This window comes from Coregonus clupeaformis, chromosome 28, assembly GCF_020615455.1.
Source record: "Coregonus clupeaformis isolate EN_2021a chromosome 28, ASM2061545v1, whole genome shotgun sequence".
NCBI lineage: Eukaryota > Metazoa > Chordata > Actinopteri > Salmoniformes > Salmonidae > Coregonus > Coregonus clupeaformis.
Window position 1 is genome coordinate 35,233,918 of NC_059219.1, and position 27,444 is coordinate 35,261,361.

General features: G+C 46.3%; 2 protein-coding genes across 3 annotated transcripts in view; one reads left to right on the forward strand and one right to left on the reverse strand.

The window, feature by feature from the left end:
• On the forward strand, positions 1 to 8,364 carry LOC121543703 (KICSTOR subunit 2). The gene is made up of 3 exons (XM_041853840.2): positions 1 to 1,100; positions 4,098 to 4,386; positions 5,074 to 8,364. The coding sequence occupies exons 1-3, from the start codon at positions 860 to 862 to the stop codon at positions 5,891 to 5,893; spliced, it is 1,350 nt and encodes a 449-aa protein (XP_041709774.1). The 5' UTR covers positions 1 to 859; the 3' UTR covers positions 5,894 to 8,364.
• Positions 8,257 to 27,444, reverse strand: part of LOC121543702 (SLIT-ROBO Rho GTPase-activating protein 1-like) — a 21,414-nt gene continuing 2,226 nt past the window's right edge. Inside the window, exons 2-23 of one of the 2 annotated variants that reach the window (XM_045208964.1) lie at positions 24,304 to 24,499; positions 23,407 to 23,461; positions 23,171 to 23,278; positions 21,774 to 21,836; positions 20,948 to 21,124; positions 20,659 to 20,787; positions 20,255 to 20,476; positions 18,413 to 18,514; positions 17,558 to 17,755; positions 13,692 to 13,776; positions 13,354 to 13,381; positions 13,179 to 13,212; positions 13,031 to 13,091; positions 12,790 to 12,867; positions 12,570 to 12,704; positions 11,852 to 11,957; positions 11,104 to 11,328; positions 10,827 to 10,900; positions 10,219 to 10,399; positions 9,662 to 9,775; positions 9,097 to 9,415; positions 8,257 to 8,963 (exon numbers count right to left, since the gene is read on the reverse strand). In XM_045208964.1, coding sequence (XP_045064899.1) covers positions 8,541 to 8,963; positions 9,097 to 9,415; positions 9,662 to 9,775; positions 10,219 to 10,399; positions 10,827 to 10,900; positions 11,104 to 11,328; positions 11,852 to 11,957; positions 12,570 to 12,704; positions 12,790 to 12,867; positions 13,031 to 13,091; positions 13,179 to 13,212; positions 13,354 to 13,381; positions 13,692 to 13,776; positions 17,558 to 17,755; positions 18,413 to 18,514; positions 20,255 to 20,476; positions 20,659 to 20,787; positions 20,948 to 21,124; positions 21,774 to 21,836; positions 23,171 to 23,278; positions 23,407 to 23,461; positions 24,304 to 24,499 — 3,113 coding nt within the window. In that variant the 3' untranslated portion in view covers positions 8,257 to 8,540. Of the gene's footprint in view, positions 8,964 to 9,096; positions 9,419 to 9,661; positions 9,776 to 10,218; positions 10,400 to 10,826; positions 10,901 to 11,103; positions 11,329 to 11,851; positions 11,958 to 12,569; positions 12,705 to 12,789; positions 12,868 to 13,030; positions 13,092 to 13,178; positions 13,213 to 13,353; positions 13,382 to 13,691; positions 13,777 to 17,557; positions 17,756 to 18,412; positions 18,515 to 20,254; positions 20,477 to 20,658; positions 20,788 to 20,947; positions 21,125 to 21,773; positions 21,837 to 23,170; positions 23,279 to 23,406; positions 23,462 to 24,303; positions 24,500 to 27,444 lie in introns of both variants that reach the window. The other variant, XM_041853839.2, reaches the window with a different exon arrangement.

Consider the following 27,444-nt stretch of genomic DNA (forward strand, 5'->3'; position numbering starts at 1 on the left):
TATTTAATCCATCTGTGACTGATTAACAGCATGAGAGATGAAAAAAGTGGTTAGTGCTATCCAGTACCCTTGGGAAGTCCCTACCCCAACCTTAACCATAACCCTTACCCAACCCTAACCTTCTTATTTTTCTTCTTCTTCTTGCTGTGTGGCAAAAATGTGCTGTGTCAGGTTTTAGCAGTTCTAGAGTACTAAATCAGTCATTTATGTTTGACGTCAAATGCTGCTAACACTCACCCCAGAAAATCTGAAGGTTGTTCAGGGATACTTTAACAGCCAAATTAAGTAAATTGTGTCACATTGAGTGTTTGTTTGCAGGTTTTGTAAGGTAAATCAAGATGGTTTTTCGTTCCCATGGCATTGGGATGGCATGACACTCTCTACAACTTGGTAAGTACTTAAATATTAACACAGCTCAATCCAACGAACATTATGGAATGAAACAATTTATTTTCATTTTTCCGTTCAAGTGTGTTTCTGTATCTACCTGTATTTTGAACCACTCCAAGCCAAAAGAAGGCGCTAGAGGTTAAGATTGCAACGCTTCTCACGGTCCCGCCAGTCACTTCTAATTTGCCATAGTGTTGTGATGCGCATTGAAACCAAGATGGCGTTGACGGAATAGCGAGTATTTAACGCATAATGTTTAATAACTTCAATGTGTTGTATGCCAGTGCTAGATTAACAATAAATTCGGACAGAAATTCAGTTTGGGCCGAGAGTGGTGTTGCTAAAAAAAGCTATCCTAGATGGTTAGTTAGCATGATATCAGTAGTATCTAGCTAGTATGCGACCAGTTTAGTACGGCAATAACTATTCTTGAGACAAGTTAACTTGCTATATTAGCTATCCTAAAAGCATGATGGAGGCTCCGTGCGAGGAAGAACTGCGGCCGGTGCCACGTGAGCGGGCGATTCTGGAGAGTTTCTTCACGCAGCTCGGAATGTTCTCGTTTGACCGGGCGAAGGACTATGTGGAGAAAGAGAAGGACAGCAGCAAGAGCGCAGGAGCCATCTGGGCCGCTCTCCTCGCCGCCTTCGCACACCTTGCCGCAGCGGAGAAAGCCTATCACAACATGACGTTCCTGGGACAAAAACTGGGTAAGAAGCACCCAATGTAAACACGCACTGACAGGAAATGACCATTTTGTTGCACTACAAAAATCATTGGTGTGGCAAAATGTCACTCCTCAGTGCAATTAATGCAACCTATCACAAGTGGGACTAGTATCACCATGAACAATACCAATATGATGTTATTATCCTGACGAAAAGTCACGTTCCATAATAGAAAGTTGAAGTGTAGGTTTCTAACAGCAGGTGGCGATACAAGCCCACATATTTTTATGACTTATGTATTCAGCAGCACATCACGTTGATATTATGGGGGTAGGAGGAAGAACGTACAACTGGATAAAGGATTTCCTGTTTGGAAGGTCTATCCAGGTGAGGGAGGATAACGGTACACCGCAGGGGAGCGTGATTAGACCTCTGTTGTTCTCAATGATCAATGAGGTTTACTCTCAGGTATGGCCAGATATTGGGAGGTCGTTATTTGCAGATGATGGGGCCTTATGGAAGAGGGGAAGAAATGTGCCATACATAGTCAGGAAGGTACAGGAAGCAATTGATGAGGTAGAGCAGTGGGGATTCAGGTTCTCTTTAGAGAACTCAGACAGTGTTCTTTACCAGGAGGAAGTTGGGAGATGAGGTATGCTTTAGGTTATATGGAAGAAACTTGGAGAGGGTGGGGTCCTTCCAGTTCCTTGGGGTGTACTTGGGCAGAACACATTGAGAGAGTGGTGGGAAAGTGTAAGAAGGTGCTAAATGTGATGCGATGTCTGACTGGGAAGGAGTGGGAGACTGGGCGTTCCTCATTGAGGACCATGTATGTTGCATTGATCCAATCTGTAATAGACTATGTTAGCATAGCGTATTTTGTGGCCATGTACACAGATGGTTCAAAAGATCCAAGGACAGGACGCACTGGGTCAGCATTTGTAGTGCAGGAATGTGTGGTGGCATTCAGGAAACGCATTACAGATCATCTGGCTGTGGAGCAGATGGCCATACTGTTGGCCTTAAAGTGGCCTTAAAGTGGGTGGAGGAAGTCAAGCCAGCCAGAGTAGTTATTTTCTCGGATTCATGTGCAGTGTTGAGTCTTCAGTCCTTTAGCTCACGTAGCAGACAAGACCTGCTTTATGAGGTACTACAAACCCATGGCAGGATTAGACAGATGGTTATACAGATAAGATTTACTTGGGTCCCAGCCCATGTGGGGGTGGAGGGGAACGAGGCAGTTGATGTACTGGCTAAACATGCACTTAGTAGTGGGGATGTTGATGTTGTAGTTTCAATGAGCAAGGCAGAGGCAAAAAGCCTGATATGGACAGTGATGGTGCAGAGATGGCAGGAGCAGTGGAATAGAGATACAGTGCCTTGCAAAATAATTCATCCCCCTTGGCGTTTTTCCTATTTTGTTGCATTACAACCTGTAATTTAAATATATTTTTATTTGGATTTCATTTAATGGACATACACAAAATAATAAGCAAACACGTTTGGTGTTCGCCAAAAGGCATGTGGGAAACTCCCCAAACAAATGGAAGAAGGTACTCTGGTCAGATGAGACTAAAATTGAGCTTTTTGGCCATCAAGGAAAACGCTATGTCTGGCGCAAACCCAACACCTCTCATCACCCAGAGAACACCATCCCCACAGTGAAGCATGGTGGTGGCAGCATCATGCTGTGGGGATGTTTTTCATCGGCAGGGACTGGGAAACTGGTCAGAATTGAAGGAATGATGGATGGCGCTAAATACAGGGAAATTATTGAGGGAAACCTGTTTCAGTCTTCCAGAGATTTGAGACTGGGACGGAGGTTCACCTTCCAGCAGGACAATGACCCTAAGCATACTGCTAAAGCAACACTCGAGTGGTTTAAGGGGAAACATTTTAAATATATTGGAATGGCCTAGTCAAAGCCCAGACCTCAATCCAATTGAGAATCTGTGGTATGACTTAAAGATTGCTGTACACCAGCGGAACCCATCCAACTTGAAGGAGCTGGAGCAGTTTTGCCTTGAAGAATGGGCAAAAATCCCAATGGCTAGATGTGCCAAGCTTATAGAGACATAACCCAAGAGACTTGCAGCTGTAATTGCTGCAAAAGGTGGCTCTACAAAGTATTGACTTTGGGGGGGTGAATAGTTACGCACGCTCAAGTTGTCTTATTTCTTGTTTGTTTCACAATAAAAAATATTTTGCATCTTCAAAGTGGTAGGCATGTTGTGTAAATCAAATGATACAAACCCCCAAAAAATCAATTTTAATTTCAGGTTGTAAGGCAACAAAATAGGAAAAATGCCAAGGGGGATGAATACTTTCGCAAGCCACTGTACTAAGGGCAGGCATTTATTTCAAGTACAGAGGAAAGTTGGGGAGGACGGCAGGAAGGGACAGAAGAGAGGAGGTTATTTTTTCAAGATTAAGGGTGGGACACAGCCGGTTGAATAAGACTTTAAATGTGTGATTATTGCCAGGAAACAGAGACCGTTGAGCATGTATTGCTACAGTGTGGGCAGAATCAGAGGGAAAGAGAGAGGATGAGATCTAGTATGAGGGAGAAGGGGATACAGGAAATTAGTTTTAAAGAGTATATATAGTCTCACATTTTATCTTTTTTAAGAGCAACGCGGCTGGCAGTTAGGATTTAGGATTTAGTTTCTCCTTGTCTCTGGCCCACACTCCAGTACAGTAGGTGGCGGTAATGCACCATAACGTTGGATGCCAACCGCCGATAAACCCCACCGAAGAAGACAGCACATCACGTCTACCCCACTCTCTGAGGGGTCGGCTGAAAGTGGATGTTTCCGGTTTTCAAGGATACAGTATTTTCAACCTAACTTCCATTTCCCCTGAAAAATGGTTGTTGGGACTCCGCTCTGGTGTCTTTTTACATCAGCCACATTAGGTTATAGCTCCCCAAACAACAATTTCCAACATGGACTGTTTTCTCTACGTTACTCCAATATGTTGCTACTGCAGTGTGAGTGAGTGTGTGTGTGTGGTAATCAGGATCATAACCCACTCTTGCAGGCGGCCAGTCGTTCTTCAGCCGCAAGGACTCCATCCGCACCATCTACACCTCCCTGTTCAACACGCTGAGGAAGGTGGTGACCATGGGGCGCCACGCCCAGCCAGGTTCCGCACCCAACCTGGAGGAACTGCTGTCTCACCTGTCGGAGCAGCTGTGCCACTTTACCCAGGCCCGCATGGAGATGGCTGACCTGTACGAGAAGATGCACGCGCTGGGCAGCCAGAAGAACATCAACTCAGAGGAGCTGGTCACCACCCTCGACGCAGTGCTGCAGAAATACAGCTCCAGGTGTGTGTGGGACGTGTCATGTTTGTAAGCTCAGCTGTGCTGTCTGTGCAGACTGTAATAGTGTGTGAGTGGCAGAGAAATTGGAGAAAAAAAGAGAGAGCAAGAGAATGGGGAAGGGTGGGCGAGCGAGCACGACGGGGGAGGGGGGGGGGGCTTTCTGCTGAAATCAGCAGATATAAAATTTAGCTCAGCCGGAACCAAAGCAAGCCCAACCCCACTGTGCGGCTGAGTCGCAGTTCACACTGCAGCGAGTCACAATCTGGCACACACGGGTGGTTGTGCAGTTAGGGGTGAAGGTGACTCTCTCGCACAGCAGTCGACACAGCCAGGGAAAGTAATCGGCACTGAGAATGACAATACACAGGATATTAACTGCTAATCAGGGCCAGAACCTCCACACCCAGTCGCCCACACGTGCATAGTGCACACACCCTTAGCAGCACAGAAGACCAGAGACATCCAATACTGTTCCACGGCCACAATCCATCTCTTACAGTATATTAATCAGCATTAGTACTAATGAGGAGGCTATTTATCATTAGGATAATTGGTCTTACTGAATAGTGAACACGATTGATTCGTAGTGGAGTGTGATCAGTTAAGGCTGCCATCTGACACACCAACATTTCTACCTTATGTTAGCAATAGCTTGCTCTCCAATGACCCCCTCCATCTCCTCCCTCCCAGGTTCCACCACCCCATCCTGGGCCGCTTGGAGGGGAGCTTCCAGACAGAGGTGGATGTGGTGACACAGCTGCTGCGCTGCCAGGCCCAGGTGTCAGAGTGGCACTTCCTGCCTGCCCTGCTCAGCCTGCACGGGGCTAGCTCTAAGCTCACCGCCTGGGGACAGCTCTTCCAACGCCAGAGGGAGACCCGCAAGCACCTGTTCGGAGGCCAGTCCCAGAAGGCCGTGCAGCCGCCTCACCTGTACGTGTGGTTGCAGCGCCTCCAGGGGGCGCTCCTGGCTAAATTCAGTTTCTACTTCCATGAGGCGCTGAGCCGTCAGACTGCGTCCGCAGACATGAAGGCCCTGACGGCACGCACGGCACCCGATTACCACGGCAAGATCTGTTCGTTTATCCGCAAACACGATGCCAACAACGTGTCCCTGGTGTTCGACAACCGTGGCTCGGACAGCTTCCAGGGCCACGGCTACCACCACCCGCACTCGTACCGCGAGGCGCCCAAGGGGGTGGAGCAGTTTCCTGCTGTGGTGTCCCTTCCCGGGGGCGAACGGCCGCTCACGCACTGGCCCAACGTCATCATGATGATGGGCGACCGCGAGGCGGAGCTCAACACGCTGGACAAGGTGGTGCACTTCTACGACGACAAAGTCCAGAGCACTTACTACCTGACCCGACCGGAATCACACTTCACCCTGGTGGTCATCTTCGACGGCAGGAAGTCCGAGAAGGACTCGCACATCACCGCCTTCCTGCAGGAGATCTCTGGCTCGCTGAGGAACTCTAAACCATTCAGCACCCTCAAACCTGGCTCCAAGTGCTGAAAGAGAGATATGACCTGCTTCATATACTACGCACACACATCATAAACAGAGCTCTTATAACGATACACACACAACCTCTCTGCCCCTTATGAGGACACACAGAGAGACGAGGCATTGTTCCAGTTCCATAGACAGACAGGCCGTTACAGACAGAAGTTGTCTAATCATTAGGAAAGCTTCTTGAGTGACATTGTTGCAACATTCTGATTGGTTTTAGCTTCTTAAAATGGGCGGCCAGGACCTTTTGCTTTACTACTTGATATTTGTATAAAATATAATTAGAACCTCAACATTAGCTTGTTTTAATTGAGAGAATGACTTCAACCCATGGTCCAACTGTTTGTTCTGTTGAGCTTCATGCTTTGAATCCTTTAGTTTGTTTTGACAAATCAGTTCCAGACCAAAGAGATGCGTCACTGACTATATTAGACGCAGTGTGGCCTTCTCACAGTGAACTGCTCGATTGAGACATTTGACCTGTTTCTTTGACTTGATTCTATTCCATCACAGGATAGCTAACTTCCTACCCCTGTCAGGGATATAATGTTGCTATGTACTGAAAAAGCTTTTGTTTAATTTATGTATACTTTTGTTAACATTGATGTGTTTGTTTACCGTTTTAACAGAAGTGCTTAATTTGGTTTTACTGTATGTCATCCTTTATTTAGTTGTACTTATTTTGCTGTTATTTGGGAATTAAGTTTTGAGATGACTGTAGAAAAAAGCTTAATATGTAGAAAAGCATAATGACGTGTGTGAGAGGTCCTTTCACATGTTTCAGATGCTGCTTAAGACTGAGACATAAGTGAGTGTTCAGACAGCCAACTGTAGCACATCCCCACTCACACACTCAGCAGGTGATAAACAAGGCAATAATGAAGGCTTGACTAACCAAAACACACTTGTTCATTTATTCCCTTTTATTTATAATATAAATACAACACATCAATACTATCCATTTGGCTATAAGAGCTCGTCTTTAGGAAGCTCAGGAGTTTCAGATACAGCAACACTAACAGACAAAACCATTTCCTTTAATTATCAGACACATTCAGAGAGAAACCAACATCCCTTAAAATGCACCTGTTCACATGTTATAATGCTACATGCCAAGTACATGATTTTTCCTATACATCAAAGTGCAATGTCACAATAGATTAACTCTAGGATTCATAATTCAGTCTTGTACTAAACACTTTATGATTATTTCATTCTAAGTGCTGCTGCTCTTCGTTCAGGACATGCGTGAGTGGATTACTACTCCCCACAAAGACAAAGGTAAAAAAAGGCACTTTCACATTGACACACACACACACAAATTGATGCACACCCATAGCCCATTCTTAGAGACACACATCCCCAGTACTCCACACACCAGTAAAGAGGACACATTCAGTGTGCTGCTGTTCGAGTGTATTTTGGGCATTTACACGCAAGAGCCCCACCCTGTTTGCTTACTGTGAATTTAAGGTTATTTAGTGACTTCAGTGTAACACAACCAGATACACCATATTCCCACACACACACACTAAGTGCCAGCACACGCACCCCTGTCCTGCACATGTTCTGGTACTAAAGGCAGACATGAATAATCCATCATTTTATCCACCATCGCACTTACAAAGGAACAGAATGAGGGCAGGCAGAGGAAACGCACACACACAGACAAACAAGGTAATGGGAAAGAAATCACACATACCCAGGCCGAGGGAAATGTACAGAAATCTACAAACTCCACCACTGTACCTCAACTATTTCCCCTGGCCTGAGTGTGTGTATCGGTTGAACACGAGAAGGCTGTTTTCTAGTAGTGAGGGTTAACGCCACCACCACCCCTGTGACATTAGTGCCCACTGAACATTCAATAGAGAACTGAACAGTCATAGTTTAAATACTGGAACATTCATTAAATAGCTGAACATTGGTTAAATAGAATGTGAGTTTTGTCACCAATGCCTCGAGAGGCTTCGGTTGAGGCATTAGTGAGCTTAGCAGCGGAACCAAGTGAAATAGAAAATAATTAAAAAAAAGATCACACAGACATCCGCCCTTATGTTTCCACTCTGTGTGAGCCTCCCTTTACCCATCAGGCACCTCTTCATTCTGCATTGTCCCTTTCTTTCGCTTCGCCTTTGGAAATCGTTCATAGATGCAGCAGCCAATCGAAATACACTAAGAATACAGCAGCCTCTTGGTGATAGACCTTCATTAGCTGAGGAGCCTATCGTCATTACATAGTCAACGTTCACATCACTGAAACTACATTTCACTGGAGGAGAACTACACTTCCCACACATCTGTGACTACATCTCTTTTACAGGATAGGGTTTCTGCTTTCTTTAGCTTATACTTTTTTTCTTGTACTTCTCCCATTCAGCAGTCCCATTTTACATAGCTACCCTTTGATAAATGCTTTGATACATGGAGAAAGTAAACTCCTTTACACCAAGAAGAAAGTACACACCAACCTGACAACACACATAAATATCATGGCATATCATAGATCATATCATATATTATTTTGTATTACTACATAAAACCCTTTTAGTTTCAGATCTGTCCTACCACTTTCTACCCTTGTTCAGGTTTCTAAACAGTAAGCAGGTACCCTGTTCTCCTATTCTTTATGTTGGCCTGGTTTGGCTCATCACATGGTGCAGGACTTGTCCAGCAGCGGGGGCAGAGGGGGGGTGTTGCTCTTGGGGGGCACCAGGGGTTTGGGCCTCAGGGCTGGGGGGCGAAGCGGAGCCCCCATACGGAGTGGAGCTCCCGCTACGGGCTTGAAGGAGCCCAGGGTGTCAGGAGAGGGGTTGGTGGATCGGAGGGGTGCGGGAGGGGGGCCAGGGAGGGGAATGAGGGGGCTCAGAGGGCTGAGGGGACTAGGGGTACCAGGAGTCCCTGGGGTGGAGGGGGTGCTGTGGGGGCTGGGCGACTCGGAGGAGCAGGCTGTGATTGGGCTGTTCTTAACCTGCTCCAGAGTGTCCAGGACCACGTCAGGAGCCGGCCTGCAGCCCCCACGCTCCAACTGCCTCAGCTGCCCCAGAGCCACACTCACACTTTCATCTATGTCCTACAGAGAGAGGGGGAAGAGGCAGGGTGGAGGAAAGAGGGAGTGGCAGAGAGAAAATACAAGATTAAGTGTAGTTTGATGATGTGTGCAGAAGCTGTCTGTTTATGTATAATTGCTGTGTGAGAGTGTGTACCTGTGCCAGTGTGTCTGGGTCTAGGGTTCTGGAGCTGAAGCCGTGCTGCCCGCTGCTGGAGCGCCGGATAGGTGTGTCTTCAGGCCGACGCAGCGTATCGTGGCGGCTCACGGTAACCGTTACCACGGCAGTGGAACGGCGACGACGCTCTGGGCTGTCGAGAGGCGGGGTTAAGCCAGTGCCCCGCCCCAGAAGGAGCTCCCGTGGGCTGAAGTGACCAGTGACGGGCGGCGAGTTCCTCTCCAACACACCCCCGTTACCATGGTCTTTAGAGCGACCGAGGGGGCGGTGGAAAATGTCAGTCCGCTTCCTGCGGTGGCTGCTGTGGAGAGACGTACAGTATAGACCGTTGGCTAAGATAAGCGCTTGACTAAATCAATACACTCTACAAACCGCTAGCTTAGCTTGATAGCTTTGTGCAAGTTATAAGTCTGTGGTGGTCTGTTGTGTGTTATTAACTACTGACCTGTTGTAGGTCTCAGGCGATTTAACTACTGACCTGTTGTAGGTCTCAGGCAATCTAACTACTGACCTGTTGTAGGTCTCAGGCAATCTAGCTACTGACCTATTGTAGGTCTCTGGCTGTCTGTCAGCAGGAGAGCTCAGCTCCCTTCTGGCTCTCTTGTCGTCATTGCTAGTGCTCCCACTGTCGCTGTCCACTGTTGATGCAGAGTCAGGCCTGAAACACCACACAGAACCTCTTACCAACCAATCAGCACTAAACAGAACCTGCTCCCCAACCAATCAGTGTTAAACAGTACCTGTTACACAACCAATCGGGGCACTCTAACTAATCAGACAAATGATAAATTAGTCAATCAATACCAGTGGCCAGTAATTGTTCACTCCAATCAATTTAATTAATAACTTAGGTCATCAATCAATTTAATCAGTCAGTCAATCAATCCATCAATCCCCCCAAAAAACTGTTTAAAGAATCATGGGCAGTTCCTTTGACACTGAAAAGGGAGTTGAGCACGTAAATTCCTCATTCTACAGTTAATTTGATAACAATCCACAACGGGACAACGCTGTAGGCATATTTTACAGACGTTCTCTTGGCATGGTTGTGTTACTTAGTGTGTATGCTATGTGCTAGCTATGCTGTAGCCGTGTACTTGCCTGTCCTTCAGTGTTATGTACTGGTGAGGCACCAGGCCATGGGTGCCGTTGAGTCGCCCCTCCCACCAGTCATGTGAGGCACGCTGGAACAGCTGCAGGGTCACTCCCTTCTTAAAGGAGAGCTCCCGCCCCGACCGGCCCGTATAGTCAAACCTGGCCACCGCCTCTACTGCTTCCCCCTCTGAGAGACAGAGAGAGAGGGGGATAGAGAGAGAGAAAGAAAGATGAGGAGGGAGGGAGGAAAATACTTATAGAGAAAGAGAGAAACAGAGAGAGAAGGGGCTGGAAGGGGGAGGACAGAGAAAAAGGAGAGAAGAGCCAGATCGTATGATCGAGGGGGACCTGTCAAATATTAATCTCCCCGGCTCGACCTTGCCCCGACCTCAGCCAATGAGGAACGAGGGGGACGTGAAAATCAGAGCATAAGAGTCTTGGCTAGCCATCACCCCACCGCACCCCATCCCCCCTACAATGGGAATCACACACTGCACACAGCGACAGGGGAGAGAGGGGGGGGTCTCTATGCTAGCTGTTGCCATGGAGACAGCTCTATCATTGGTGAATGAGAGAGAAGCACACTGGTTGATTGTGTAGAGGTCAGAGCGTACCCTCCTCACTGGTCTGGGTCTCTGTGCTGCCGTCAGGCTCCGCCTCCCCACCCGGCTCGCTGAACGGACTCTCGCTAGAGAGAGAAAGAGAGGTTGGGTGCGGGGGGAGGGAAAGAAAGAAAAAGGGAGTGTAAGTACCATAACTGCAGCAGTCAGCAATACTAGACAGACTTGCTAGAACTGGGCCCTCTTGATATTTCACAAAATGGATGAACAGAAGGATAAAAGCACAGATGGTTGCAAGGCTGGAATATACAGTATAGTCCATCTGTCTCACCAGTACTGGTCTCCAGTCATGCACTTCTCATAGATGGGCCCAGGCAGCTCCAGGGGGTCGGGGAAGATGTTGTCGTGGTGCAGGATGACCGTCTTGATGACCTCATTAACATGCGCCTGGCAGGCCACCTGGTCCAGGGCGTCGGGCGTGGGCAGCAGGGTGGGGCCGAAGACGATGGCCAGGTTCCCAGCATCCATCATGTTCTCATCGCTGTACTGGGATAAGCTGGGCAGGGGGCACAGGGCAAATGTTACTATTTAAACACCACATCACATGACCAGGCAGGAAGTGAAACACTAACTCCAGGATACAAATATAAGTATACTGAATGTTCTTCATACTCATACTGAATACTGCAATCTAACATTCTGCAATCTAACATTCAGACTCTGCTGTGGTAGATCACACCTGCACCTCACACTTCTCTCTCTCTCCTCCCGTTCACACTTCCTCCTCCATCTCTATTTGGAGCTGCAGAGATGAGACATCGTGTTCAGCCAAATACAGACAGACAGACCGTGTGGTTCTGTGTGATCTAGACTACTGCAGACCTATATGTTCTAGACTAACCCGGTACTGGTTCTGTGTGTTCAACTAATCCAGTACTGGTTCTCTGGGTTCTATACTAGTCCATACCTGGTTCTGTGTGTTTCTATATGTCATAGACTAGCCCAGACCTGGTTCTGTGTGGTTCTATGGGTTCTAGACTAGCCCAGACGTGGTTTTGTGTTAGCGTACAAACACTCACTGGTTGAGGAAGGCGAACAGGTATCTCATCACGACCAGAGTCGCCCGTGGAACACCCAGCAGAATCTTACGAATACACTGAGCTCTGTCATACAGGCTCTCTTTACCTGTGGGAACACACACACACACACCAGCTGTCAGTAATATTCCCAAGAAAGCATGAGGTGTAATCCTGACACATCCTGGAATATAAGCAGCCCACAGAGAGAGGCAGCTAGCTCTGTGTGTGTGTTTCAAAAAGAAACTAAGTGAGTTGGAGACAAAGAAATGGGACTGGGAGATTGTGTGTGGGAGGAAGAGAGTGAGAGAGATACAGTGAGAGAGATACAGAGGGACCCATTTTGACATGAATGTATTACTCATAACACTTTTTATCACTGCATTTCAAAACTGCAATTTTTTTCAATGAACAGGCGCTGATCATTTATGGAGACCTAAAACAAACGGTGCATTTATGTGAAGCATGCAAAGCAATTGGAATCTGTTGCATTTTTTAAACGTTTTGAATTAAGGGCCGTATTGAATGCTGATAAGGTCATTTTGCATGTTAGAGCTGTCCAAATGTCACCTGCAGTCATGGTAAATCACAAAACCGTCACAGCTGATAATTTTTACAAACACACACACTAATTGCATACACACAACCCCCCCACCCCGTTAAAACAGTGATCCCTGTCCCGCCACCTCCCCACACCATAGAGGAAGGAAGTGCTACTCACGGACACAGGAAATGAGGTCGTTGAACCTTTCCTTGGGAAAGAGGGGGTTCTCCAGCCCCCGGAAGTAGAGCTTCAGCACACCGGCCACAGAATTGATGTCATGGTTATTCTCCTCGTCAATCAGGGGGTCGTGACCTTGGCAACACAGAAACGGACACGGTCAGTTTCCTCTCCCCTGACCTGGAAGCACAAGTATGATGACCTCACAGTGACCTCTCACCTCTCTCAAATGAGTTCTTGATATCGTTGACCTCCACCTGCGACCCCGACACACGGAATATGCCCTGGTGCTGAAGACCTGAAGGAGATGGAGAGGCGGTTATGAGAGTCTAATCATGTGTCAGTACACATCAGAGGAACTTGAAAGGACTTGATAGGTATAAACGGTATGGATTTGGCTCCTAGCCCCCAAATAGGCTAAGTGGAGGATCCACCATGTTGTTTTCAACAGTCAGACTCACCATGGAGGTTGATGTAGCGGATGCAGCTCTCCACCAGCAGAGGAATGGCTTTAGTCGAGTCCTAAAAAACACATCCATGCAATTAAGCAACCAGCAGAGGCCAACCACACACAGACAGAAGCAGCGGGAGGAAGAGTGGAAACATTACCTGGTGTTTGCTATGGGAGTTATTTCGTCCACGGCTAGAAGGAGAGAAACAGAGACAAGAGTGACTCAGTTTTGTTTTGCAAAGCTCAAAGACAAGAGGTGAGACAATCTAAAAGATAGAAACGGCTAGAAACAGTGCTTCAGTCAATAAAATGTTTATAGTTTAAGAGCTATACCTGGTAGTCAGCGTGTCTGCTATATACCCTGGAGAGACATGAAAGACACAGGCAGACAGAGAGAGGGCAGGCGTTTTATTGACAGACGGTGAGGGCATTAGCACATAAGGCATATTTCTAAGCCGTAAAAGAGAGGCAGTGAGAGAGATAGGAGTTCCAAAAAGAAAGCCTCGTTCGACCATCCTGATATTGCGAGCTTACATTCTGTTCCACTACACTGATTCAAGTGAAACAAAACGAGAGCGCAGTGTTCAAGATGGTGGATCAGGCTAACAAAGAGAGAGAGGGTAGACGGCAAGAAAGAATGAGAAAGCAAGATAGAATGTGGGGTCTCTTACCCTCGGCCATGGCTTTCTTCAGTAGGTCGTGTTTGGCCTGTAGTTTGGAGATCAAATTACTGCCCTCCAGATACTCACGGAACTTCTGTGGACCACAGACATAAGAACATGCAGCTTTTATTAACTGTACATCTGCCTAACTAAATGATATCATCTAGCCTGTGTGTCTGAGTGTGTGCAGGGCCGGCCCTCCCATTAAGCAAGTTTAGGCGGTCACCTACGGCGGCACTTGAATTGGTTGCCACCCTCCGGTGCCCCTGATCGGCTACTACACCGCCGGCGGCGCCCAAGCCACCAGCTCATAACCGTTGCTGCAGTTCCACCCCCACCCCATTCCCGCTTCTCCCCGAAGTTCATTCCCACTATCATTGGTAGCTATGGTGATATGTGTGTGTTTTTACGGGATTATCCAATTGTGAAACATTAATAAAAATTAATCTACCGATTTAAACTATTGTATTGTTTTTTAATGTTTGTGTGTGAGGAAGACTGTTAGTGATTTAGGCAGTAGCCTAACCTAGTCTGTTAATGTTAGCTAGCTACTAGTGGAAATAATTTCTGGTAAAAGTAAGCTATGCTACCATGTCTAAGAGACAAAAACTATCAGGAAGCGAATATTTTTTTTTAACGAACGAGAAAGGAGGCACAACCTCTAAACCAAAGCGATTCAACATGCCTCCGAGGACAGGCCGTTCATTCGCCAAGACGGACGAACCCCCTTCAATGGTTCTAGCAGCGAAGAGGGCGAACCGGAGGAGACCGAGCCATCCACTTCCACCGATGATGACAGCTTTCTGGGTGGACAAGAACATTTGGTCTCACCAGGCCTAGCCACACCTCCAAACAATGCCAGCAGGGACCCTACTATCTAGGACCCGGACTCAGATTCGTCGCTCCACGTCCCGGATGACAGTGCTGCAGGATATCAATCCGAGGGCCTTTTTTACAAAATCAACCTCCAAGAAGCAGTGTATGCTTTTGCTGTCAGGAAGGCCAGGCGCGTCAACTTGTCTTTGAAAAGGTAAGCCTTGATCATAAACTCGCATTAATTCTATCACCGAGTAATTTGTAAGATTACTCAATTATCTATCGCCTGTTTACTCTGTAATTACTACCGAGAGAAAACATCGCTGACTGCAATGAAGTACCACAGCAGAGGAAAGAGGCCACTAGGCGGGACACGAAATGAAGAAATGCTGAAACTTATGTTCGACAATCAAATTTGATATGTAAATAAACGAAATTAATTGGGTCATTGACAGAACTTATTTTACACTGCTGCAGCGAAACGAGGCCCGCCATGCATTTGTGAAAGCACTTGTTTCCAAAACTTTTACAGTTCTACAGGAATTTTCATCATAGGTACACGTCAACTATGACAGACAAATTGAGATTTTTTTTCTCCAGAAAATCACATTGTAGGATTTTTAATGAATTTATTTGCAAATTATGGTGGAAAATAAGTATTTGGTCACCTACAAACAAGCAAGATTTCTGGCTCTCACAGACCTGTAACAACTTCTTTAAGAGGCTCCTCTGTCCTCCACTCGTTACCTGTATTAATGGCACCTGTTTGAACTTGTTATCAGTATAAAAGACACCTGTCCACAACTCAAACAGTCACACTCCAAACTCCACTATGGCCAAGACCAAAGAGCTGTCAAAGGACACCAGAAACAAAATTGTAGACCTGCACCAGGCTGGGAAGACTGAATCTGCAATAGGTAAGCAGCTTGGTTTGAAGAAATCAACTGTGGGAGCAATTATGGAAATGGAGACATACAAGACCACTGATAATCTCCCTCGATCTGGGGCTCCACGCAAGATCTCACCCCGTGGGGTCAAAATGATCACAAGAACGGTGAGCAAAAATCCCAGAACCACACAGGGGGACCTAGTGAATGACCTGCAGAGAGCTGGGACCAAAGTAACAAAGCCTACCATCAGTAACACACTACGCCGCCAGGGACTCAAATCCTGCAGTGCCAGACGTGTCCCCCTGCTTAAGCCAGTACATGTCCAGGCCCGTCTGAAGTTTGCTAGAGTGCATTTGGATGATCCAGAAGAGGATTGGGAGAATGTCATATGGTCAGATGAAACCAAAATAGAACTTTTGGTCAAAACTCAACTCGTCGTGTTTGGAGGACAAAGAATGCTGAGTTGCATCCAAAGAACACCATACCTACTGTGAAGCATGGGGGTGGAAACATCATGCTTTGGGGCTGTTTTTCTGCAAAGGGACCAGGACGACTGATCTGTGTAAAGGAAAGAATGAATGGGGCCATGTATCGTGAGATTTTGAGTGAAAACCTCCTTCCATCAGCATGGGCATTGAAGATGAAACGTGGCTGGGTCTTTCAGCATGACAATGATCCCAAAAACAGCCCCAAAACATCACTGCTCTAGAGGAGATCTGCATGGAGGAATGGGCCAAAATACCAGCAACAGTGTGTGAAAACCTTGTGAAGACTTACAGAAAACGTTTGACCTGTGTCATTGCCAACAAAGGGTATATAACAAAGTATTGAGAAACTTTTGTTATTGACCAAATACTTATTTTCCACCATAATTTGCAAATAAATTCATTAAAAATCCTACAATGTGATTTCCTGGATTTTTTTTCCTAATTTTGTCTGTCATAGTTGACATGTACCTATGATGAAAATTACAGGCCTCTCTCATCTTTTTAAGTGGGAGAACTTGCACAATTGGTGGCTGACTAAATACTTTTTTCCCCACTGTATGTGCAGGCGCGCACACAATAAAATGTATGGGCCTAATCATAGAATTGCATATAGAATTGGAGCCTATTTCATCCTATTAAAAAACGTGGTAGGCCTAACTGTTTGACAAACACAATTATGCTATCCATAGACGTCGATATAGCCAAATCCTCCAATACGGTCGCATTCACTCCTTAAATACCTCAGTGTCTGGGAAGGATATCTATTGTTAGATTTATATTTTGAAATAAATACATAAAAAGTATCCAGATTATATAAAGCGTTCTATAACAATGCTTAACTCTGTGATGCCTTATGGTAGAAACAAGCTTTAAAATGCACGCGAAAGACGTGACTCCGATGCATATGGGGATATATTGATTCCTCTCTATGACATTCTGAAGCTGAGCTGCAGCCTATAATATTCAAGGAGACAAACAAATTGACTTTGCTATTCTGTCCCTATTAGTTGAGGTTTTCACTTTCTGAAAAGAAAATATGTTTGTTTAAACCCAGGCAGCTTTTAGGGAAGCACTTCTGTTGTAGCCAGCATATTAAGCTTAAATTTTTCTGCTTCGGTAGAGCGTCTGTCTGGGTGGAAAGGTAACTTTTGAAAGTGCCATGCTTAGATTCATAAGGATGTCTAAGATTTTATTATTTGCAAACAGCTGTTGCAAACAAGACACTGGTTTGACATGGGAGAAATATGGTAAGAATGCCTATTTCACTGCCCATTCTTTCCTGAAACTTCTATTTCATCATCCACCTTTCATTTGAGACTTTTTCAGCCCATTTTCTTTTGATTGCAAGATGTTTTCCCCCAATCAACGCACACAGAAATAAAAAAACGAATTTAATAGAGCCATTGGTGATTTTATCAATGTAATCAGATTGAAAATATTAGGCTATGTTATTGACATTGTAGTGATTATATAGCCTACTAACCAGATGTTTTCCGTTTTTATTTGTAGCATAGGCATATGGATTGGGCTGCTATTATGTTCTGTTCCTCTGATTTTTAGCAGAGAAAGAAATTGGCCCAAGGCCAAACCTATTGCAGACCCCTGCTGTACTGTGCAGTCTTCTGTCTTGCCTAAGGCGGTAGAACGTCCAGGGCCGGCCCTGAGTGTGTGTGTGTCTCACTGTAAAGTAGAAGAGCTCAGTCTCCTGTTGGTTGGCACGGCGCTTGGCGAGGCTGGGTTTGTTTAGGTAGCCGTCCGACACGCTGGACTTGACTGACTCTGAAGAGGGGCTGTGGGTGAAACTCTGGGAAACGTCATAGTCATCCAGCACTGTCATGTCCTGAAGGGTGGTGAGAGTGGCCCCCCATGTCTTCTTCACCTGGGGGTAGGAGAAGTAGAGTTAGACCAAAGTAATCACTCACAGATTATGTGTGGTGTTTGTGTGTATGTGTGTGTTCATGTATTTGTGGATATGAGGTTTGAGCGAGTGTGTATGCGCATCTTAAATCTGTATGGTGCAGGTGGTGTGTGTTTATTTGTGTATGGTAATTATGATGTGTGTGTGCTGAGACATGCAGATGCAGCTCATTACTCCAGTCTCCATCAGCACTTCTGTGCCCTTCAGGGTGAGGTAACAGCTGCCCTCCTATTCCACAGCAATCCATATACAATTTGCTCAACAGTAAAACACACTCCAAAAACACACAATACATAACCAAAAAAAGCTATAGCTTCAGGGCACAAAAACAGTTTATTTGTAGGTCTACCTCTGTTACAAAATCACTCCAACCCAACCTCCCTCTCCTTCTTCCCACAGCATGTAGTCTGAGAGTCAACCAAACTACAACACAGCACACTGGGAAAATGTATATGTCTGGTCTCACCTCTACAGCAAAGCACACTGGGAAACGGTATATGTCTGGTCTCACCTCTACAGCAAAGCACACTGGGAAACTGTATATGTCTGGTCTCAGCTCTACAGCAAAGCACACTGGGAAACTGAAGTACATATGACTGTGTGATAAATGTGTCTCACCTCCTCGTTCTCTATCTTCAGAGTGGAGAGGCGTGACTGGAGCTGCTGCAGCCTAGATGCGAGCTCCGCCTGCACCTGTGGCTGGGCGGCTATCTGGGTCACCTGACAGGAAACAGGAACAACACACAGCATGACCGGGCGCCTACCCGGGGTGTGTGTGTGTGTGTGTGTGTGTACTGTATGTGGGTACTGTACAGTGAGGGAAAACAGTTTTTGATCCCCTGCTGATTTTGTATGTTTGCCCACTGACAAAGAAATTATCAGTCTATAATTTTAATGGTAGGTTTATTTGAACAGTGAGAGACAGAATAACAACAAAAGAATCCAGAAAAACACATGTCAAAAATGTTATAAATTGATTTGCATTTTTAATGAGGGAAATAAGTATTTGACCCCCTCTCAATCAGAAAGATTTCTGGCTCCCAGGTGTCTTTTATACAGGTAACGAGCTGAGATTAGGAGCACACTCTTAAAGGGAGTGCTCCTAATCTCAGCTTGTTACCTGTATAAAAGACACCTGTCCACAGAAGCGATCAATCAATCAGATTCCAAACTCTCCACCATGGCCAAGACCAAAGAGCTCTCCAAGGATGTCAGGGACAAGATTGTAGACCTACACAAGGCTGGAATGGGCTACAAGACCATCGCCAAGCAGCTTGGTGAGAAGGTGACAACAGTTGGAGCGATTATTCTCAAATGGAAGAAACACAAAATAACTGTCAATCTCCCTCGGCCTGGGGCTCCATGCAAGATCTCACCTCGTGGAGTTGCAATGATCATGAGAACGGTGAGGAATCAGCCCAGAACTACACAGGAGGATCTTGTCAATGATCTCAAGGCAGCTGGGACCATAGTCACCAAGAAAACAATTGGTAACACACTACGCCGTGAAGGACTGAAATCCTGCAGCTCCCGCAAGGTCCCCCTGCTCAAGAAAGCACATATACAGGGCCGTCTGAAGTTTGCCAATGAACATCTGAATGATTCAGAGGAGAACTGGGTGAAAGTGTTGTGGTCAGATGAGACCAAAATCGAGCTCTTTGGCATCAACTCAACTCGCTGTGTTTGGAGGAGGAGGAATGCTGCCTATGACCCCAAGAACACCATCCCCACGTCAAACATGGAGGTGGAAACATTATGCTAAGGGGGTGTTTTTCTGCTAAGGGGGCAGGACAACTTCACCGCATCAAAGGGACGATGGACGGGGCCATGTACCGTCAAATCTTGGGTGAGAACCTCCTTCCCTCAGCCAGGGCATTGAAAATGGGTCGTGGATGGGTATTCCAATGACCCAAAACACACGGCCAAGGCAACAAAGGAGTGGCTCAAGAAGAAGCACATTAAGGTCCTGGAGTGGCCTAGCCAGTCTCCAGACCTTAATCCCATAGAAAATCTGTGGAGGGAGCTGAAGGTTCGAGTTGCCAAATGTCAGCCTCGAAACCTTAATGACTTGGAGAAGATCTGCAAAGAGGAGTGGAACAAAATCCCTCCTGAGATGTGTGCAAACCTGGTGGCCAACTACAAGAAACATCTGACCTCTGTGATTGCCAACAAGCACTAAGTCATGTTTTGCAGAGGGGTCAAATACTTATTTCCCTCATTAAAATGCAAATCAATTTATAACATTTTTGACATGCGTTTTTCTGGATTTCTTTGTTGTTATTCTGTCCCTCACTGTTCAAATAAATCTACCATTAAAATTATAGACTGATCATGTCTTTGTCAGTGGGCAAAAGTACAAAATCAGCAGGGGATCAAATACTTTTTTCCCTCACTGTATGTGTACGTCTGTCTGTGTGAGTGCATGCGTGCTTGTGTGTTTTTGCACTTTTGCGCACTCACCGGGTCCCCCATGTGGGGCTGGAAGCTGAAGCGTGGCGGGGGGCAGAAGGCAGTGGGGTAGAGGCCCAGCAGGCGCTGTCTGTCTCGGGCAGGATCCAGGCCTTCCACGGCCCCCTCCAGTACCTCCAACCCTGTCCGCCTGGAGGCCTCCAGACTCAGCTCTGCAGACAGGTAGGTCTTCAACGCACGACTCAGACTGGAGTGGTACCCCAGGTCACAACACTGAGGGAGAGAGAGATGAGATGGTAATGTCTTAGAGAAAGAAAGATACACAGCTTCTAACACTTTTTGCCAACACTTCTTAGGTAATAGTGAAATCTACTGAATAAGCTTGGTGTGTGTGTGTGTGTGTGTGTGTGTGTGTGTGTGTGTGTGTGTGTGTGTGTGTGTGTGTGTGTACTCACGTCTATGATATCGGGCAGGTCGTGGATGTAGTATTTGAACACGGAGGAGTTGGTGGCCTCCATCGTCAGCAGGTACTCGTTCCTGGCCTTCAGAGACTTCAGCTTGTTCTCAGAGTACTTAGCCTTCCTCTGGAGAGAGAGAGACAGAGAGAGAGACCAGAGGGAGGAGAGAGAAGGAAGGTGGGGAGAAAGGAAAAGTTATACTTTTTAGAGACTCTTAAAAAATCTAAATTAATGCAGGAAAGGAGAGGGTGCATGTCTGAGGTCTGTCCCTCAGGGGTCTCCGTACCTTCTCCCTCATCTTCTCCATCTTGCGGACGGCGTTGCGTCTCTGGTGGCGTTCCTCTATACGCATGCCGAATAACGGCTCCACCCCCCCGCCAGGCCCCACCTGACGCTCGGCATCCCTCAACTTGGTCTCCGCGTTCAACGTCTCCCCATGGTACATGTGGTATGTCTTCATCACCTAGCAACCACAGCCCACAATGCATCCATCTGTCAACAACTCTGCCCAGGCAAATCGTCTGGGTCGTGTTCAGAAGGCACTAATGGACGGAAATGTTTTGACATGGAAAGCAGAAAGAATGCACCTTATTGGACAAGTTCAGGTAGTACCTCCATCGTTTGAAAGTGTTTTCTCCTGTTTCGTGCCTACTGAACATGACCTTACTGCTGATACCACAATCACCTATAGAAATGCACCTGATAAATGTTGCCCACCATTGGCAGAGTTGCACCCACCCTAAACCTCCCTTCCCCCTGTGAGGGTAGGAACAGACCTGTCCCCTCTCTAAGCTCTTGCTAGCTCATGTGTTTATTTATTTACACCAGAAGCTTTTAAGGCTGCCAAGCCTTCACTTAACTAAACTTAACTAAACACTCCAATCAGCAACTTTCCTTTGAAGCATTTTTCTGAAATTACAAGTATTGGTAAAGCACAGAAAAAGTGACTCATTCCTCAAAGTTCATGTTGCAATGTTTAAAATGAAGTGTGGCAGTTTTTGATGATGTATTGTTTAAGCACAGGAAAAGTGACAGTAAAAAAAGCTTGCAACTCCCTAAAGTTATATATTTAATGGACACTGTGTGTGGCAGTTATAGTTGATGTCACTTACGGTGTAGAGTTCATTAAGGAGTTTCATCAAGTCCTCCTGCAGCTGAAAGGTGATCTCTTTACTCTGAGAGGGGGAGGGGAGGGGAGAGGAGGAGGAGAGCAGAGAGGGTAGACGAGAGGAGGTATGGAGGAAGAGAGAGAGGAGGAGAGAGATATTTCATCAACACACAGTGGAGAAGGGAGGATAACTGTAGGATATAGAAATACACACACAGGTCATCACTGCAAATGAGAAACGTTTCATAATCAGATAAAAGAGGGCATATGAATAAAAAATATAGTGGCAGGAACCAGGCTGTAGCTCGTGTGTGTGTGTGTGTGTGTGTGTGTGTGTGTGTGTGTGTGTGTGTGTGTGTGTGTGTCTGAGTCCTTCTCATGTATTAAACAGCTCCTTCCAGTTTGGGAGTTTGAGGTATAGCATTCTGTACAGCATTAATATTGCATTAAGACAAATTACTCTGAAATCCCAGAATGGATGAATCCCATTCCACTAGCCTTCTCACTGTGAGGCGGACCAGCTGACTCTGTCACCATGGACACCAGGCTGTCAGAAACTCAGCGTTGTCATGGTCACCAGCTGGTGTCATCCTGGGCTCACTCACAGTGACTGACAAGTGTCATCTGTGTGCTAGAGCTTAATACAGGGGCGCAACTTTCACTGGGGACGGGGACGGGGGACGGGGGGGCGGGGGGCATTTTTGTTGTTGTTGTCCCCCCCAGTTTTATCATTGTAATGTGATACAAAACGAGGCAACGATGTGCCTTAGGACCATGCGGACGCCTCCGAGCGGTCGGGTAGGCTGTTTTGGAGTGTTTATCCGACTGGAAAAATATATAAAAATAAATTGTCCCCCCCACTTCTAAAATCAAAGTTGCGCCCCTGGCTTCAAAAGCAGTTATAACACAGTTACTAAGACTCTATGTCTAGGCGTACTGTATGTAGCTACTAGCTAGCAGGTCTCTCAGCACTTTAGCTCTCATCAATAAAACAGGAGCCACAGAGAGATTAATAATGAACATGATGAGCTGAACTCGGAAGAGGTTTGTGTGGGTGTGTGTGTTTAACTTGTTCGACAGTACTCGGAGGCAGGCTTCTTTGAACATACACAGGGGAAAATGTGTGCCGCTTCTGTACTTTTGATTAAAACCCATCAGGTTAACTCTTTGTGGCTCCTTTTATAGCTCCCTCTCAAACCAAGAGGCTTCTCGGAAAATACACAGGGGGAAATATAAGCCTTTACTTTTCATTAGAAAACGTTAACTTTTCTAGCTCCTCTTATACTAACAGACTTGTCGTTAAAGCTATAAAACCCTCTATTCCCTTGGGAAAGTCATATTTGAACTCTGACCCCTGATGATATGTGACACGTGCATGAGAAGAGGCTGTAATTGGCTCACTCTTTTGAGCAGGCGGGCAGAGTCGTCGCTGATGTGGGTGAGGCGGGTGATGACGTTGTTCAGGTAGAGGTCACTGAGGGTGGCGTGGTCCTTACTCTCTCTCCTCACCTGAAGAGAGAGATAGATCATGTGTTTACATTGCCTAAACACAGGCAACTATTTAATGAAGAGAACCAACATGTCAGCAATATGTGCCTTCAAGATTGAGCACACATGCAAACAAACACATTCATTACCTGGTTCAGCAGCAGGTACCAGCAGTTAACTGGAGACAGCAAGTTCTGGTCCTTTCTGTAGGAGAGAGAAAGATTGGGGAGGTCAAATCAACACAAACACATGCATAAAGCCACTGTATCACCTCCTGGTACGACAACTGCACCGCCCGCAACCGCAAGGCTCTCCAGAGGGTGGTGCGGTCTTGCACAATGCATTACCGGGGGCAAACCACCCGCCCTCCAGGACACCTACAGCACCCGATGTTACAGGAAGACCAAAAAGATCCTCAAGGACATCAACCACCCGAGCCACTGCCTGTTCACCCCCCGCTATCATCCAGAAGGCGAGGTCAGTACAGGTGCATCAAAGCTGGGAAAGAGAGACTGAAAAACAGCTTCTATCTCAAGGCCATCAGACTGTTAAACAGCCATCACTAGCACATTAGAAGCTGTTGCCTATAGAAATAGACTAGAAATCACTGGCCACTTTAAGAAATGGAACACTAGCCACTTTAATAATGTTTACATATCTTGCATTACTCATCTCATATGTATATACTGTATCCTATCCTATTCTACGGTATCTTAGTCACTTTAATAATGTTTACATATCTTGCATTACTCATCTCATTTGTATATACTGTATTCTATACTATTCTACTGTATCTTAGTCCATGCCGCTCTGACATCGCTCGTCCATATATGTATATATTCTTAATTAATTCCTTTCTTAGATTTGTGTGTATTGGGTATATGTTGTGAAATTGTTAGATATTACTGCACTGTCGGACCTAAAAGCACAAGCATTTCGCTACACCCGTAATAACATCTGCTAAACACGTGTATGTGACCAATAAAATTTGATTTGATTTGTTTACACTTAAACACATGAGCTATGCACACACACCATCCTCTTACTTGTACTGCTGGTGGTCCTTGGTGCTGCGTGTCTTGGCCATGAACCTCTCGGCTAGTTTCTCCAGGTTCCTGGAGTACTCGGTCTCGATCTCAGCCTTCTTCCTGAAGAAGTCCTGCAGGTCCTGCAGCAGCTGCACCCTCATCTCGGTCTGCTGTTCCAAACACCGCTGCTGCTCCACCAGCTGGGCACGCACATCTACACACAGATACACTCATAATCAGAGATATACTGTATACACATATGATACACACAGGCACACATACAATCAGCGATATATACACATACGATTATAGAAATACACACACACAATCATCAGAGACATACTATAAACACAATCAGACATGTTTACACACTTCCCTGCACTGATATGGACACAGAAATACATGCACACACCCTAAACCAGACCTCTACAGACAAACACAATCATTCAGTTACACACACACACCTCTAGTAACACACACTAACAGATGCAGACATAACACCTTTGCAGAGTACTGGCCCATATACTAATGAATTGTATTCATATAGTGTTTTTCACCAGGTCTCAAAGCCATTTACAGATGATGGGAACACCTCTCTCCATCACCCACTAATGTGTAGCTAGGCACCTGGGTGATGCATGGCAGCCATTTTGCGTTAGAACACATGCTCACTAGATATCCACTATCACAGTGGGGAACGTGCATGTCTCTGCACACTTACGTGCATGCGTGTGCAAACACACACACACACACACACACACACACACAAAAGAGAGAGAGAGCATGCGTGACTGGAAATCAGATTCTTCAGGCTAAAGGCCATGATATTATTCTATTGGGATCTTTATGAAGCATATCTGTGCATATGTGCGTGTGTGTGTGTGTGTCAATGTCGATGCGGCAGATCTGAGCTCTGTCTTCACCTTCTTCGTCACATGGTTCACACAGTGTGTGGTTGCCAAGACAACAGGTAGTGGAGTGGAGAGGGTCCCCTGGAGATTGGTGTGTCTGCGTGTGCATGTGTGTGTGAGAGAGGGAGAGACCGAGATAAGGAGAGAGAAAGAAAATGAGGAAGGGAGAGAAAGAGAGAGAAATATAGAATGTGTGTATGTGTGAGAGGCGAGAGAGGGAGAGTGGGAGAGGTGGGGGGGTTATCATTGTGTATTCTCTGCCAGTCCTCTCCTTCCTGGGTCAGATAGATCCCTCACTTTGAAACAGCACAACCATTGAAGTGTGCACCGCCATGCTGACTGTGGGATTGGTGTGTGTGTATATTTAATGTGTGTGTTTGTATAATGGGTTTGTGTATGTATAATGTGTGTGTTCTTTAATGTTATTGTGGCCAAAGGATGCAGTCCAAGATGACTCCTTAGAGACAGACGCGCTATGAGAGAGATGGAGGGAGGGAGGGAGGGAGGGAGGGAGGGAGAGAGAGAGGGATTAAAGAAAGGAAGGGAGAAATGGAGGGGTAGATACAGGGGAGGGAGAGAGAGACAGCGGGCCTGAGGACTGAGTGAGATACACGACTTCTGTTGGACGCTGTAGCAATGTAGTAAAACCTTTCCCTTCTCTTGTTCTTCCATCCATGATTTTGGTCTTGTTTGTTGTCTAAGATTAGTGGAGGGTGTCTTTGATATTTTTTTATTTTATTTTATTTATTTAACCTTTATTTAACCAGGAAGGGCTCATTGAGATTTAAAATCTCTTTTTCAAGAGCGTCCTGGCCAAGATAGGCAGCACCAAGTCATTACAAAAAAATTACAGACAGACAACATGAAAAACTACAAGTAATCTTGAATGTATGAATGTGAATAATACAACTCTGCACAAGTCAAGAACAATTCATTTCACCAATCTGACACTACATGACCTTTCATGGCTTAGACACCTGGAGTGTGTGTGTGTGTGTGGTCACAGCTGAACAGGAAGAGGAAGCTCATCCTGGCAAATTTCCATGACAACCAGGTCCAAGGACACAAGGGCAGAACACCGCTGGATAATCATAAAGGGACACACATACACGTAAGTGTTGGCGTTGGCCACCAAATTCTTCTTCCTTCAGTCTCACAACCACACACTGTTGTGAGTGCTCTCTCTCCATCTCTCCTTCTTTGCTTCCTCCCTCTCTTCCCTCCTCCCTCTCTCCTTCCATTCCCTTCGTTCTCTCCCTCCTTCCCTCCCAGGCATGCAGATGTGGGGTCAGTAATCACACACATGCAGATGCAGGCAAAAGCAGAGCTGCCTGCAGCAGAGCTCACTTTCACAGGGCCCCCCTCCTTCCCTCTTCTCGAACCCCTACCCACTCCTCCCTCTCTCTTCCACTCTCCTTCCATTCCCCTCTCTCCCTCCTTCCCTCCCAGGCATGCAGATGTGGGGTCAGTAATCACACACATGCAGATGCAGGCAAAAGCAGAGCTGCCTGCAGCAGAGCTCACTTTCACAGGGCCCCCCTCCTTCCTTCTTCTCGAACCCCCACCCACTCCTCCCTCTCTCTTCCAATCTCCTTCCATTCCCCTCTCCCTCTCTCTCTCTCTCCCTCTCTCCCCTTCCCGCTCTCTCTCTTTCCTTCTTTTGCATTTATCATTCAGGCTTATATGATCCAAGCCATCACTTGATGTTATCAAACATGTCCCATATCATTGCACACAGAGCCAGCCAGCCAGCCAGACATTAGCATTGTGGAATACATAGCAGAGGTCAGAATACCTGGGGATACCTGGGCTTCAGATCAACCCTCTCACTGATGACGACATGACACTCAACACGCTCACTGTGACATCATCACGTGAGTAGAACAGCCCCCCTCGTAAACACAGCTGCTCCTGACCAATCACAGGCCGGGGAGGGAAGGCAGACTGCAAATCCACATAGCGACAATTCAGATACATACATGTACCTCCGCTAAGACGGGAGAGAGCAGCAGCAAAGCGGTGCTGTATCTTTAAGTGGTCATTGTAATGCAGGGCATCCCCAAGTGTGTTTTGGCCAGCTGCCAGACTGGGATGGGCACACACACACATACGCTCTTCGGTGCTCTCCATTAAATCGAATCACTCAAAGTCATTGATGTCGATTCAGTGTGTGTGTGCCCAGGGAAGAGCCTGTGCATTCAGAGTTCATCAGTGACAGAAAGAGCACAGCAGGAGGGAGAGAGAGAAA

What these genes read in the sequence shown, in the direction of transcription:
- LOC121543703 (XM_041853840.2), top strand. Translation starts at nt 860, where the DNA reads ATGATGGAGGCTCCGTGCGAGGAAGAACTGCGGCCGGTGCCACGTGAG. An exon ending in GTTCCTGGGACAAAAACTGG is followed by an intron (nt 1,101 to 4,097) that starts GTAAGAAGCACC and finishes CCACTCTTGCAG; the next exon opens with GCGGCCAGTCGTTCTTCAGC. An exon ending in CTGCAGAAATACAGCTCCAG is followed by an intron (nt 4,387 to 5,073) that starts GTGTGTGTGGGA and finishes CCTCCCTCCCAG; the next exon opens with GTTCCACCACCCCATCCTGG.